Source organism: Leptomonas pyrrhocoris, assembly GCF_001293395.1.
Source record: "Leptomonas pyrrhocoris isolate H10 chromosome Unknown, whole genome shotgun sequence".
Lineage (NCBI taxonomy): Eukaryota > Euglenozoa > Kinetoplastea > Trypanosomatida > Trypanosomatidae > Leptomonas > Leptomonas pyrrhocoris.
In genome coordinates, this window is record NW_015438376.1 from 493561 (window position 1) to 507408 (window position 13848).

At 48.8% G+C, this 13848-nt stretch overlaps 6 protein-coding genes across 8 annotated transcripts; 3 read left to right on the plus strand and 3 right to left on the minus strand.

Moving 5' to 3' along the window:
- Window positions 1–111: 111 nt before the first annotated feature.
- Window positions 112–2747, minus strand: ABB37_07823 (hypothetical protein; the record flags this gene model as incomplete). The annotated part of the gene is made up of 1 exon (XM_015806604.1): window positions 112–2747. The coding sequence occupies exon 1, from the start codon at window positions 2512–2514 to the stop codon at window positions 112–114; it is 2403 nt and encodes an 800-aa protein (XP_015654968.1). The 5' UTR covers window positions 2515–2747.
- Window positions 2748–3325: 578 nt separating this feature from the next.
- On the minus strand, window positions 3326–5305 carry ABB37_07824 (hypothetical protein; the record flags this gene model as incomplete). The annotated part of the gene is made up of 1 exon (XM_015806605.1): window positions 3326–5305. The coding sequence occupies exon 1, from the start codon at window positions 4982–4984 to the stop codon at window positions 3326–3328; it is 1659 nt and encodes a 552-aa protein (XP_015654969.1). The 5' UTR covers window positions 4985–5305.
- A 632-nt stretch (window positions 5306–5937) lies between these two features.
- Window positions 5938–7245, minus strand: ABB37_07825 (hypothetical protein; the record flags this gene model as incomplete). 2 transcript variants are annotated; one of them, XM_015806607.1, is made up of 1 exon in its annotated part: window positions 5938–7245. In XM_015806607.1, the coding sequence occupies exon 1, from the start codon at window positions 6952–6954 to the stop codon at window positions 5938–5940; it is 1017 nt and encodes a 338-aa protein (XP_015654971.1). In that variant the 5' UTR covers window positions 6955–7245. The 2 variants fall into 2 exon arrangements, with proteins under 2 accessions (XP_015654971.1, XP_015654970.1); XM_015806606.1 differs by having other exon boundaries at window positions 5938–7210.
- A 1382-nt stretch (window positions 7246–8627) lies between these two features.
- Window positions 8628–9347, plus strand: ABB37_07826 (hypothetical protein; the record flags this gene model as incomplete). Its single annotated transcript, XM_015806608.1, has 1 exon — window positions 8628–9347. One exon carries the CDS (start codon window positions 8628–8630, stop codon window positions 9345–9347), a length of 720 nt encoding a protein of 239 aa, XP_015654972.1.
- Window positions 9348–11630: 2283 nt separating this feature from the next.
- On the plus strand, window positions 11631–12060 carry ABB37_07827 (hypothetical protein; the record flags this gene model as incomplete). Of its 2 annotated transcripts, none has more annotated exons than XM_015806609.1 (1): window positions 11631–12060. In XM_015806609.1, the coding sequence occupies exon 1, from the start codon at window positions 11698–11700 to the stop codon at window positions 12058–12060; it is 363 nt and encodes a 120-aa protein (XP_015654973.1). In that variant the 5' UTR covers window positions 11631–11697. The 2 variants fall into 2 exon arrangements, with proteins under 2 accessions (XP_015654973.1, XP_015654974.1); XM_015806610.1 differs by having other exon boundaries at window positions 11674–12060.
- Window positions 12061–12822: 762 nt separating this feature from the next.
- ABB37_07828 (hypothetical protein) lies at window positions 12823–13295 on the plus strand (the record flags this gene model as incomplete). The annotated part of the gene is made up of 1 exon (XM_015806611.1): window positions 12823–13295. Exon 1 carries the CDS (start codon window positions 12894–12896, stop codon window positions 13293–13295), a length of 402 nt encoding a protein of 133 aa, XP_015654975.1. The 5' UTR covers window positions 12823–12893.
- Window positions 13296–13848: the final 553 nt, after the last annotated feature.

The following is a 13848-nucleotide window of genomic DNA, read 5'->3' on the forward strand; positions in this document are numbered from 1 at the left end:
AGAGAAAGCGAGGTGGTCGACGAACAAGCAAAAAGGAGGGGGAAAGAAAAACAAGCCGCGCAAAGAGAAGAATCGGTGTCAACTTTTGTTTTTTGATTGACTTCTTACAGGTTAAAGCGATGGCGCTGAGGAGCCCACAAGAGTTCCCGGTGGTGGCACAGGTGCAGCTTCTGCAGCTTTGCTCTTGAGCGCGTTCATGTTGTCCTCCAACTTGCCGTACAGCTGAAGCAGTAGATCATGCTCTGTCTGGAGCTGAAGGAACTTGCTCCTCCACTGTGCGTTTTCGCTCCCCTCCTGCCGGAGTCGCTCCAGTTCCGTCGACTGTCGCAGTACCTCCTGTTCTAACCGCTCTCGAGTCTTGCGGTCAGCGGTGTCACTCCACACGGGACGCTCTCGGTTCACAAAGGGGTTCATAGGTACTGCGGCTGCAGCTGCCCGGCCTGCTGGACGACTGCTGAACGGTGACGCCGAAAACGACGTCTCCAAGGACGACCCTTTCGTCGGAGTCAGACTGCTAACGGCCGTCTCGCTTTGCACATGGGGGAAGTTGTCAGTGGTCGACGCCTTCAGTGTCTGATTTGCCGTCTCTAATAGCATAATGGTCTTCCGTTGATCTTCAGACTCGGCTTGCACGGTGCGCAGCGTCTCCTGCAATGCTTGATATCGAGCGTCCGAATCTCTTAGACCTTTCCGCAACTCAGCTACCGTCGCCGACTCTGCAGAAAGTCGCTCAAGCAAGTCGACCTCCGCTGCCGCGCGTGATCGCTTTAGCAAGGCATACTGGTCGAGCAACTCCGTGTACTCGTTTCGCATCTTTTGCGCCTCGGCCTTCCAGGTCGCGATGCTGCGCTGTGAATCCTCGAGTTCGGTGCGAAGATCCTGCAACGTGTTAACGGAGCTGAACTCCACTTCGCTAAAGCGCGCCTCAGCCTGGTACGCGCGCACGCTGGACTGCTGGACCGCGCGCTCCAGCTCTGCCGTTCGCGTGTCGTATTCGGTGGAGAGGCTTTGCAGCGAAGCGCGCAGCTGCTCAATCTCGCGGCGGAGATGGCTCACCGTGTCTGAGCTAGACTCCCGCACCGTATCCAGCTGGGTGGAGTACGACGCTTTGAGCTCCTCAACTTGATGCAGCAACACACTATTCTGGTGCGCAATGTCGCGCAGCTTTGAATTCAGGTCCTCCGTCAGCGACTCTCGAGCACGCACTTCTTCTTCCAACTGTGTGATGCGCTGCTGGGCAGCGTCTTCATTTTGCTGCTGCTGCTCGCTTCCGCCAATCCACCCTTCCTCTTTCACTCGATACTCCTCCAGTTCCTCCTCCAGGTCTTGCACGTGCCTCTCCAACCGGCTTCGCTCGCTTGCGGCGGCCTTGTGCCGTTCCTTTTCTTTCCCTAGCTTTTCAATCAGTAAAGATATCTGCTCTTCACTTCCAGCTGTCTTGGCCAGACGGGCATTGGCACTTGAAAGCTCGTCCTCAACAGTAGACACTCGCCCTTTCAGCACCGCGTTTTCTTTTTGCAAGCTGGCTACAGTCTCCATCTCATCTGCAAGTTGTTGTTGGAAGCGCAGCAACTGTACCACATCGCTAGAATCTTTCACCGGCTTTGATGATGGTGGTAGCGACGGCGTTTCGTCGCACCTTGGAGCAGCTTCGCCAGATGGTCTCGATTGCTGTTCCCCGACAGTAAGCTTTGCCGGACTCGATGCGCTTTGAATGACAAAGGCTGTCACGTCCTCTGCCGGTTCAGCACGCTCTTCAGCTTCTTCAGCTTTTTCGGACTTCTCAGAATTTTCGTTCCCCTCGAGTTCTGTAGAGCCTTTAACAAAAGAGGTGGATACTGCGGTAGAAGTGAGAGGAGGGGTGTCTGCGGAGTCGCGAAGAATGGAAGAGTTTGCACCGTGTTCCTCTGCGGCGGCGCTGGGTGGCAACGCGGTTGAATTGCCGACAGTTGGTAGCGCAGGTGGGGTCGCGAGCTGCGCAACAGCAGTCACCTCTGGCACCGGAACCGGGGTTGCTTGGGAGCTCACGCACGACGAACAAGAGGTGTCCACAAACGCTTCAGCGCCGGCCTCTCTCTCTTGTATGCCTTCGTGAATTTCCTCTGTGACCGAGGAAGTCCTGCGGGACAGAGCCGAATCAGGAGCAGCTGTTGGTATCGCATTTGAGGCTTGTGCAGAAGCTTCTGGCTCTTCCGTCGACTTCGTCATGACGGGAGGCGGAGCTGAAAGAGAAGTCGCTGCTGTGGTCGACGAGATGACGTCGTCTAAATCCTCTTCCTCTTCCCAGCCTTGTGCGTCGCCGTGGACGGCTGCATTATTTGCGGCGAGAGGCTTATTGTTACTAGAGTCTTGTGTCACTGAAGAGCTCCCTGGCAGCTCTGATTGCGGTTGGCTTGGTGCGTATTGGTGAAGGCTCTTCTCCTCAATCTCTACCTCCTCGCCCTCCTCGTCACCCAGAAGGTCAGCAGCGTCATCGATGCGCTGCTGTATTTGGCCGAGGAAACTACTCCACATTTCCCTTTACGGCTATGCGCAAATTCCATGGAAAAGAATGTTGGCCAGCTCCCGACGTGTGATGAGAGAGTTTTGCTCTCACGACAGCGCAGAAATCCCAAACTATCAAGCACAACCGTTGACGGCCACGGAGGAAGTGACACAAAAAGAAGGCCGAGCAATTTAAACAGAATGCTTCTGTTAAGCAGCAGCGAGACAAAACTCTGTTTTCTGGCTAGACGACGAAAAGGTGCTGGATGTATTCGCGGTTATCATATGCACAAGTGCATAGGAGCAGAAGACAGGAGAGAAACCAAGGTAGTGAAACGAGAAACAGTGAAAGATGAAAATGATGATGAAACTAGATTGCCTCATTTGCCTTTGTCACGGTTTTCCATTTGCAATCACCATACGTATCCTTTACAGAGTCATAAGCATCCAGATGCGCGCCACCAGCACTTGCTGGCATAGTGAATGGGAACAAAGAAACAGTATTTAAAAAAGCTGGCGTGAGCTAACAGCTTCGTCAGTTTTCTGTTTTTCTGAGAATCTACGCATGCAGCGGAAGGGCAGAAAAAAAAGAAAGTTTGGGGCGAAAAAGAAAGGTCCGCTGACCCCGGATTATAGAGTTTGGCGCTGGTGACAAGACGTTTTCAAGCTTGGCAGATGTCATGAAAAAAGTTCGACATCTGGACCAGTTGTGGAACAAAAGCGGAAAGCCGAAATTTAGAATCTAATCTACAATCTAGGAAAACAGAAGTGAGTGTTGTTATGCAGCCTAAAAGTTTGTAGGCGCTGCGATCAGCGGTGCACGTGTAAACCGTTTTTTTTTTTAGCGCTCCACACTGCTTGGCCAGAACTCGGGCGCATCATTGATTGTCTGTTGAGACGGTGTAGAAAAGGCGGCGGACTGATCGGGAATCGGTCTGCGAGAGCGGCGCTGCAGGCGGTCGTCGTAGCTATCATCATCATCGGAAGTCGCAGAGGAGCTTAACTGGCTGTTACGGTATTCCGCAAGGTCTTCCTCGTATTGGCCTGCCTGGCTGCGCCGTCGCATTCTTTCAGGCGAGGGGATTACAGCGTGTGAAAACGCTTGTGAAGGAGGCGAGGGAGAACTTGCCTCGCCAACGCTACCAGAAAGAAGTTTGTTCATCACTGCGGAGAGAGATAGGCACACACATGTGCTGAAAGAAGTACCGTGGCGACGCCAGCGCGACAACTCCTTGCAGTATTGCTCTATCACGTAAATAGAGTGCACTACCCAAAATAAGAGAGCAACGAACAGAAGCACCACAAAAGGCATATGGAAGGCCGTAGCTGTCGCTAGCAGCGCAACACCGTAAATGTTTTGAAAAAACAGCAGCGGAAGTGACATTTGGACATTGTACACACGCGCGACGTCGCGCATTCGGATGGCGCAAACGTCTCTCTTAGCATCTCGATGTGTCAGGAGGTAGAGGTCGTAGTACATGAGTGCGCAGCACGCGAACGGCGTCACAGGGGCGCACCAAAGATAAATGAAGTTGTTGGAAAACTTGGGCAGCGACGACGATCCTTGCACTGCGCGCCGAAGGCGAACTGTCACATATGCGTAATACCACGTGATGATGAAGTTGGTTGCCAGAAGCTGAAAGACAGCCAAAGAGCCGAGCACCACATACCCTGCAATCCAATACCCAACGCACAACGCACAGTTCAGACCGTAAGTGAACAGGCGGGTTGTGCCCATAAACAAGATCGTGTTGTTGCCTTGACGGTAGAGGGTTGGAAAAAACAGAAGCATGTACAGTATGGGAAGGCAGCTGTAAAGCGTGACGGATGGCGGAAAGGGAAACATTCGACCCAGAGTGCTCTGCCACTGTAGCAGCTCGACGACAAGGCCAATGGTGGATCCCAGAAAGCCGAAGAACACTAAAAAAAGGTAAAGACCTGCAAGATGGACCGGGAGCGGTCGACGCAGTGCGACTGTTGGTAAAAAGAGCGCGACGATGATGGCAGTATAAACCGTAGTAGGGATCCACACGTACCATCGATTGATGGTCCCGTATCGGTCAACCAGCAAAACAAACTGCAATGTGCACTGAGAGCTGAAAGTGACTTCCATGGGCCAGGACCCGTCTTTGGCAGCGTCAAAAGTAACGGATTTGGAAAACATAGACTTTGCGTCGTCAAACAATAGCGTCGTCATGCTCATCCTGTTGCCGCTCACAAGCGATACATTTAAGGGCAAAGAACATGTCGCACCGTTTGCTCCAGTCGCGCGCAGAATGGTAAACCGTGCGCTTCGCGATACCAATCCGCCCATTCCACCTTTTAAAGGATCCAGCATAGCTGAGCACGCACGTGCGTCCTCGAGCGACCCAGACAGCCTTGAAGCAGCCGCTGCAACCGGTGCTATCTCGAAAACGAGAATACTGTCAGAGGACATCCCGGATTCGGACACCAGTCGATTCTGAAGAGTTTTATCTATAGACTGTTCTCTAAACTCCATTATCCCGCCGCTTAGCCGGGTCACTCTATTTCGGAATGATTCTAACGACCATATCGAACCCAAATCGTACTGGCTATCGATGGGAATTGTTCCGTTGCATGGAATTGTCCCTACTCTCACACAGTTCGCAGCACTCGCCATGGAAAGCACCATTATTAAGAGGAATAAGGGGAAAAGGTGTTTCATTGCCGAGTTGCAGAAATGTCATAAGCGACATGGAAAAAACGTTTTAACTAATGTCCGTGAATATTTTCTTTGTAAACGGGTGTGCGGATTGTAGATATTGTTTTATCGGACTCACACGTAGGCATAAAAATTTCCTTTGAGTTTTTAAAAATTGGAGAATGAAAGAAACAGAGAGGAGGAGAAAGAAAATGAGTTTCAAACAGAGAGGAATTATCCAAGAAACAATCTCTTCGCAATTTCCACAGATCGTATATAGCACAGATCAGCGCCTTTCATGCTATTATCTAAAATAATAATAAAATGTTTCAAATTTTCAATCGTCGCTAATTGCTGAACCATTAAAACAACGAAATCGCCGTTCAAAACTCTTATTCAGTGTTGCTTAATAGTTTGATTTAAAGTGCATTATCATTCTAAAAGACATCATGAAGAAAAAAGAAGTATTCATTTTGTGTCGCTCAGAACCAGAAAGTACATGATCACAGTTTTTCGAAACAGTCTTGAGTGCATTTTTTTTTTTCTATGAACCCGTAGGAGAAGGTGTTTCACAGTGTGGCTTTCAATTGTGACACCAACGCAGAAAAAAAAATTCATTAGTTTCAAGCAATGCCCTGTTTAGGTGAACGCCAGCGTCCACATTTAGAAAAAAAAAATAGTAGCACAGACACGGCGTTGAGAGTTTTATTAAACCCCATTTTTTGTTTTAGAAAACAAATTAAATTGTACTATAAAAAATAGTAGCAGGCAATAATAATGTTTGCGTTAAACTACGCGTATTTTGGAGTATCCTTTCGGTTGCCAAGTTTATCCAAGTGATCAATGTGAATACCGTCACCTGTGGGCACAAAAGCGTCTTCACTTCTTTTCTTATTTCCAGAGACAGGCTTGGGGTTTTTCAGAATGCGCTGTTGTGCGTCCCATATCGCTGGTTTGAACACTGATGCCGCCTTTACAAGCTCAGACTCCGTTAACGTGTCCAGAAAGCAACCTACAAAACTGATAAAAACGCGCGTAAATTGTTGCTGCTGAGGTGTGCTGCGTCGATGTGACGATTCAAAGCCTGTAAGTTCCACCGTTTCCTTCAAGGGAACTGTACGAAAATCAACTACGGCAATAGCCTGGCATGTCTCGTATTTTAGCGAAGGAATAATAAAATGCAAGAGCGACGCTTGAAGAACGATGGCGTCATCGTTGGTAAATTGTGCATCATGCACAGTTTTTCGTACGTCGTAACTCAAAGCACGTTGTCCCGCTGGGTCGTTGTCGATTCCGGCGACAAAAAGAACCCAAAGTCGGTTCAGCCAGTCACGCAAATGATTGCTGCCTGCCTCTTCCAGCTTCTGGCAGCAAATTTGCCCCAGCAACGCGGATCGCTCTTCTTTGATTCGGCGGAATTCGTCCTCTTCCTTACTGGTAAAGAGCAAACCATTAGCCTTTGCTTCATATTTTTCAGCAGTGAGAAAAACTCGTGTTAATACCTGATGGGTTCGAGTACAACACCACTTTTTTATCACAATGTCTCCGATGGTCTTGACTGACATTTCACCCGACGCTGCCGAATCACCAGCCACAGTTGTAGTGGGCTTTCGCATTTTGGTATTTCCTTGCGTCTTTCCGTCAAGAGCGTCTTGTGAGCGCCAGACATCCAGCATGCACTGCTGGTAGACGCTGGTCCACTTTTTGTCCTCCATCAGACGCAACCAAACGAATTGACTACCAGTGGGAACCATTTTGCAGCTCCCGTCGAGGGAAAGCTGACTGGGTGAATTATTATTGTCTGTCATTGCTCTCGCCTGTTTTCTTCTGTATGTGTGTCTCCGGTTCAGTTAGCTTCAAAGTCAAATTGCAGACTGGAAAAATCGACAATGAACACAAGAACCCTAATACTTCGTTATGGATTGATCTCAGTTTCCTCACGTCGAAAAGAAAACACAAAAGCAGTCGTAGATGGAAAAAGTAGAAACAAACTCACTTTCGTCCTTGTATTTAGGGGGTTCTCCTCTTTTGGTACGCTAAAAAAAAAAAGAGCGGCTCCGTTGCTTGAATTTTTCGTTTACATAGCAGAGGAAAAATGCTTTTCAGTTTTTTTATAGAGAGAGAATAATCGGTGAAAAGAGGAGAGAAGCAGTACACGGAGAAAGCAATCGTATCGAAAGCAACGTTCGTCCTTAGGAGCTGTGCTTTTAGAAGGCACAGGCATCTGTTGACTCATTGCAGAAAGAGAAGGCACCACACTATTTGTTCATATGAGGTCTACAGCAACTCTCTCTCCTCCTGGCTGCAGCTTATTAGCTTCACTTAACTGTCTCCTCAGCAATAATGAAAGAGAATACTAGCTTTCAACACTATTTTTTTTGTGTCAACTAGGCGAATATCTTGTGTGTTTGTGTGAGATGTCATTTACCGCCAGTAAAACACGACCGTTCCACAAACAACGAATGCGGCGCAGACCCGAATAATAACGGAATGTGTATCAGTTCAGGGCAACAAAAAGTAACGCACGGAAAAAGTCTTCTTCACCAGTGACAACGGGACAACAGGAAGCAACGACAAAAACCGTTCCCTGATGCGGGCTCGTTCAGGTGGAAGGAAAAGTAGGGGTAGATGAAAAAGCACCGTCGTTCGAGCGTAATGTATCGCTTTCCATGACTTGCAATGACCCTTGTTCCTCTTCCCTCTCACTCCCCTCTCGCATTCCTTATATCCTACCCCGCGTGGCGACTTTTTACGGCAAAAGTGTCTTCAATCTGCAGCTTTGATGAAACACATTTCCTTTCCTCGTCCCATCCTCGGCAAAGAGCAGCTGATAACACCACTCTCTTAAAGGGAAACATTAGGCCGCTTCAGAAGAGCACTCGCCCGCGTTCTCCTTCATTTTTCAGTTTCCATTCCCGCAACCAACGTAACCGCCTCTCCAGATTCCACCTGAGATTCTTTCCTCCTAAATCCTCGAGCAGGCCACATTAAAGTTTCATTCTCATCTCTCTCTTACTGCCGCCCCCCCCCCCCGCTTTCCCCCCGCGCCTCCCTTCACAGAATGTGCTACAATGATGTCACCTAACTGGAGATATGGGACGAGTCACTCAGATTCTCAGCAGCTGGAAGGGAGAAAGCTCAGCACGGACGTGGTTCACAACCATGAACACGGATCGGATTATCCGCGCGCTGAAACAACCACACCCAGCACTGAAAGCGCACTCAGTCAAACGAGGCGCTTTAAATGTTTTCACACGTTGCGCAGTGCCGAATCAGCTCATGCAAAGCACTCCTCTGTTAGAAAAGCAGGACGACGGCAAAGCCACAATTCTGGAGAACACGATTCGCTACATCACCGACTACGTGCCGTTAGCGAAAGTGATCGGAACCCAAAAGCAACACGACTCTTGCGAGTTATGGAGATGGAGAAGACCAAGACCACCTTCTCGGCATCGCGAAACGCATAGCAGATCCCTATTGGATGCAGCACCGACAAACACAAGAAAAGAAACCTGTCTACTGGCGAAAGAATAGACAGCGACAACCCCGCACGGCCAGCCACGGCACATCATTATCAATACCAGCTTTATCAGCTTGCAGAAGAATGCTATCGTCTCTGCACGGCAATGAAGTACAAAGAAAGCGTCGCAGGTCGAGGCAGCTACCTCGGTCGAGGCGCATGGAAACTGAAGAAAGCAGCCATCATGGAAGAGGACTTCCAACATCCGCTGCACGTCGTGGAAGTTTCGCCTCTGAACATTCAGAAGATTGGATGATGCACTCGACCAGAGATCCGCCGGTGTGTGGACGATCTTCTTCACCTCCTTGGAGCAGACTGCCTTGCACACCGCCCAACGCACACAACAGGCACCAGTTTCTAACGCCAGGGGTCACCACTCCCCACAACAAGTATCCCGAAAAGCTCTTCAGCACCTACCGAGGAGGATGTGAACAAACTACAAATGGTCAAAATCTTTCGACGAGTTCACAGCACGCACTCCGACACAGCAGCGGGTCGAGGCAAGAGGCAACATACTGCCAAAAGCACTACGCCGTTTACGGTCACGGGGACCAAGCACAACGCCGTCTAAAAGCGCTACATCAGGTGACCGAGATAGAGAGAGCGACGACCATTCAGACGTACAAGGCTACCAACCAGATGCGCCACTCCAATACCTTTCGCTACACCACGACGCAGTAAACGCCGACATGGGCAGCGTACACGACCTGATGGCCAGTTTCTTCCAGGTCGAGCTCCCAGATAGAATGCAACAACGCTTCGTCTTCGCAGATCCGAATGGCGGTACACAGTGGTGCTTTACGCAGCCTCTGATGGGACACTCGGCCTCACCGGAAATCGTGCAAATCCTCATGTCCACCGTGGCAGGTCATCCGAAGTGTGTGGGCAAAGGGTTCCCTGTGAACGACCCAGCCCTGACCTCAATCGACGTGTAGATTGACAACATACGCTACGCAGGCACGCGTCAAGCAGTCCAAATAGCATTCAGGAGGATGTGGGCCACCGCGCAAGAGTTCCCACTCTCTCTTTACACGAATGAGAGTAACACAGGAGAAGTCTCCGACATCATAGAGGGTATATTTCAACCACGCAGCTCACAAAGTGGGAGCGGCAGATCACACGATCCAGAAGATTGATGGTCCGACGCCAAGCGTGGCGTGCGGCGACTTGGAGCGAATGTACGCACAACTCCTCCGCTGCTCGTCAGTCCTACATATCGGCACCACAGAGTTCTATTGGGCGTTGAAGCTCATTATGCGAAGGCTGCCGCAGCTCAGCCGGACACCTTTTCCAGTGAAGGAGCCGGCCTGCACACGCCCAACGGGGCATGCACAACATAAATAGTGGTACGACCTGGCTCAGAAGAACCGCCCACGAGAGATAGCGCCGGCCATGGCAACGAGAATGCCATTGATGACCCTCTACACCGATGCCTCTGGAGCCGGTTGGGGAGCGGTGTTGATGCGGGACGAGCCCCAAGAAATCATGAGCGTTGGTGAAACATGGTCCGCAGCAGAGTAGCGCCACATAAACACGCTGGAAGCGGACACCGTGGTTCTGGCGGTGGAATGCTTGCGGCGATGGATTCCCGCAGAGTCGAGCCTTCGTATTAAGATCGACAACACGACAGCCTTAGCCACTCTGAAGAAAAGACCCGGGTCGACCAAGGCGCTCAATGACATTGGACTTCGCACGGAATAGTTCTCGCAAGAAATGAACTCTTTTTTTTTCAGTAGAGTTTATTTTTTCCAAAAGTTAGCTTTTTAGAGAAGCCCATTTAGCTTGACCCGAACAAAAAGAATAATGCGAATTAAAAAGTAAAAGAGAATCGTTTTTGTTTTTTTCGAGAGTATTCCTCATCCACGGAGTCACTTTGTTCGCCGATTAGGTGTGACAGCCTCGCATTGATGTTCGCTGAGTCAAAAAGCACTTTTTACTCCAGGCGGGTTTGTCTCTACAGTTTTAGAGGGTTTCTTTGTGTCTGCTAAATGGTGCTGCTGATGGTTCGTTTCCGGAGCAACGGCGGAGGCGATTGAATGTGAGTGGCGCTGTCGCAATGAGCTGCAGGAGTCTTTTTGGGGTGCTATTTGATTTCTGAAGAACAAGTCGAGTGCGGTGGAACAAAAGCGGAGGAATTGGAAAGAGTATTCGGTTTGAGGTCGAGGAGAGGGGGAGAGCCAGAGAGTGTATTGTGAAGAGGAAGAGGGGGCTTGGGGAATGAAAGGTGGCGACGAGTAGGGCTTATTTGGACACGTTTTTCGCGCGAGTCTGTTAGGGGCAAATGCGGTTGCTCTCGTAGAGCGTGAAGAGTAGGTGGTTTAAAAACGCCACTTTTCACAAGCGTCTTGAGGTTTCTGAAAGACGAGTTGAAACCGATCAACAGACCTTCAGCGTGATTTCTTGATTTTCCTCCAACAAGCACGGTTTTCGTTACTTGAGCTGTTGTCGCGTACAACGGACAGTTTGCAGATACGTAATGAGCTTCCGCGTCCTTTGGACTAATGGGCGTACACACGGCTGAATCGGCTGGAATACGCGAAAGTCGCGCACCTGAGTCTTTGCTTTTAAGCGTTGTTGCTGCCACCGTTGTCGTGGAGGGTGGGTATATCTGTTTTTGCCGAGTGTGTGGCATTTGCGGATGCGTAAAAGGCAAAAAGGCCTAACTATTGAGTAAGGAGTGCTTCCTTTTTTAAAACCGAAGAAAAACCGGTTAAGCTAGAGAGTGAACTGCTTGAACGGAAGTCGCTGTTGCCGTTTCAAGGTTTTCTTCGGGTTTAAAAATTTCTTTTATACGTCGTCTAGTGAATGTAGATTGATCTTTTTAATGGGAGCGCACACGTTGCATTTGAATGAATGCATTTAGTGACGTGTTACAAGCGACAATTGCATCATCTTTCTTGTGCGTTTACTCTTTTCCTTCCTCTGAAACACTTTCTCTACGTTCTTCTTAATCACGAAATACACAGTTTGTCTTCTGACTTCTAAAACGTTAACTTCCATTTGAACAAGTACCTCTCTCTCTTTAACAAAAATGTCGACGGAGAACAGCGAAAACGCTATTGTGCGCGTCAGCTCCAATAAGCGTAAGTTTGGCTACGTCGACTACGCTAAGCACCGCCTCCATGAAGGCTACCCTGAAGTTACCATCTCTGCACTCGGAACTGCCATCGCTGATGCAGTTTCCGTCGTGGAGCTCCTGAAGAACCAGGGTGTTGTGAAGGTCAAGAAGATTCGGACCGCGCGCGCCCAGTTCGACGATGTGCGCTCGACTACCACGGATAAGATTGAGATTACCCTGGTGAAGTCTGCTGATTTCGATAAGATCTACGAACAACAGCAAAAGGAGCGTGAGGAGGCCAAGGCGAAGGCTGAGGCCGACGGTGAGGACGAGTAACTCAGCTGCACCACGTGACACTGCTCACACCTGCGATACCAAAAAGGATATCATTTGCAGAAATGCACAACGAGTATACCCGTAACACCTTGCTGTTGTTTTTTTCAAAAACTACTCTTTTTTAAGTTACCGGTCGAAAAAGGTAATCTCCAGCACACATGAAAGGTGTTGTTGTGGGGTGGTTAGCCAAGGAAAAATAGACTTTTTTTTTCATCAACAATCTGATTCTTGTTTGCCACTGTGGCGTTCAATACTAGTTGCCAGAGCGCTAAGGTTCCGGCGGTGACGAAATGGAAAACTCAAAGTATTGAAAATAGAGGCCAACTGAACATTTCAGTTTTCGGATGTGTACTCAAAAAAAAAAAAACAGTATATATATATATATACATATATTGAGCGCTTCAAAGGTGAGACGTTGTCCTTCGATATCCGATGTACGATCTCGTGAGCAACATCGCAAGATGAAAGAGCTTTTTAGTTGAAGTTTACTGTTGAGGAAATGACTTTCTAGGAAAAAGAAAAAAAGTGACGTTTGAATTTTCGGAGGCCTCGCGTCGTTACAGCGTTTTTTCCTGTTCTGGTTGTCCCGACTTGACGGCACGAGTAGAAGTGCCTTAGATGTGTGTTTGTCCACAATTACTTTTCTTTTATGGCCTCACCGGGAACAAGAGTTTTATGAGAAATGACACTTTGTGGAATGTAAGAGACTCTCTTTTGTTCGCTCTGCCTGCTTGTCCTGCTCATGAACGCATACATTTCTATAGTTAGTACCGCTCATATTCACCTCTATTAAAGCATTTTTTAATTATAACACACTCTCACATTTTTGTAAAATGACAACGGCAACCGAAGTTCAGAGCAACATTGTGCGTGTGGGTCTTCAGAAGGCCAACACCATCTCAGCGGAGCAGGCAAAGCTTCGCCTGCACGAAGGCGCTGGTGAAATCACCATCACTGCACTGGACCTGGCCATCAGTTCCGCCGTTATCGTGGCGCAGATGCTTTGTGATCAAAAAATGGTGAAAATCACAAAGATCTATACGCTCCGCGGACCACTTAACGCGGAGGAAAAGAAGAGCCGTGTGTGCGACCAGATCGAAATTAAGGTTGTCAAGACACCTGAATTTGACGAGATTTACGCGGAACAGACGAAGGTGCGCGCGGAGCGCAAAGCTGCCCGCGAAGCAGAGGCCGCCGCCGCTGAGGGCAGCGACGAGAAGGAGCCGCAGGAATAACGGGCTCTTCTTTGTTGTTCACGTTTTGTACTTCTTTTCTTTTTCCTTTTCGTTCCATTTTTCCATGGTTAAGTTTTGCGTTTGGCGCCAGCGCAAATGGCCAGTAGAATCGAACCACATGTTTTTATTTTACTAGTTAGGCTTTTCTTTGACAACGTCGATATTTTTCAATCCCCCCTTTTCTTTAACTTCCTCCTAGCTTTCTTTTTCGTCTTTACTATCATTCGAGCGTTAGTTTTGCAGTCGTGTTCTGACTGTCAGGGCACACAGCTTGTAGCGCTTTACTATTTACAGTGCTTTCTGGGAATGGACTCGAAAAGGCGTATGCACCACGGTATGTTTTCTCGCCTTGACGATTCTTCATCGTTTAAGTATAAGATCACTGCGCCAAGTAAAGCAGAAAAGAGCAACACAAAAACTTTTATCAGTCAATGCGTGTAACGCGGAAGGCAACACGAAAGGCACGGTGTGACAACAAAAATGCTTGCTCTCAAATCAAAAAAACCGCTATTAAACCAGAGCAAGAACAAACAGAAGCTAACACACATGTAAT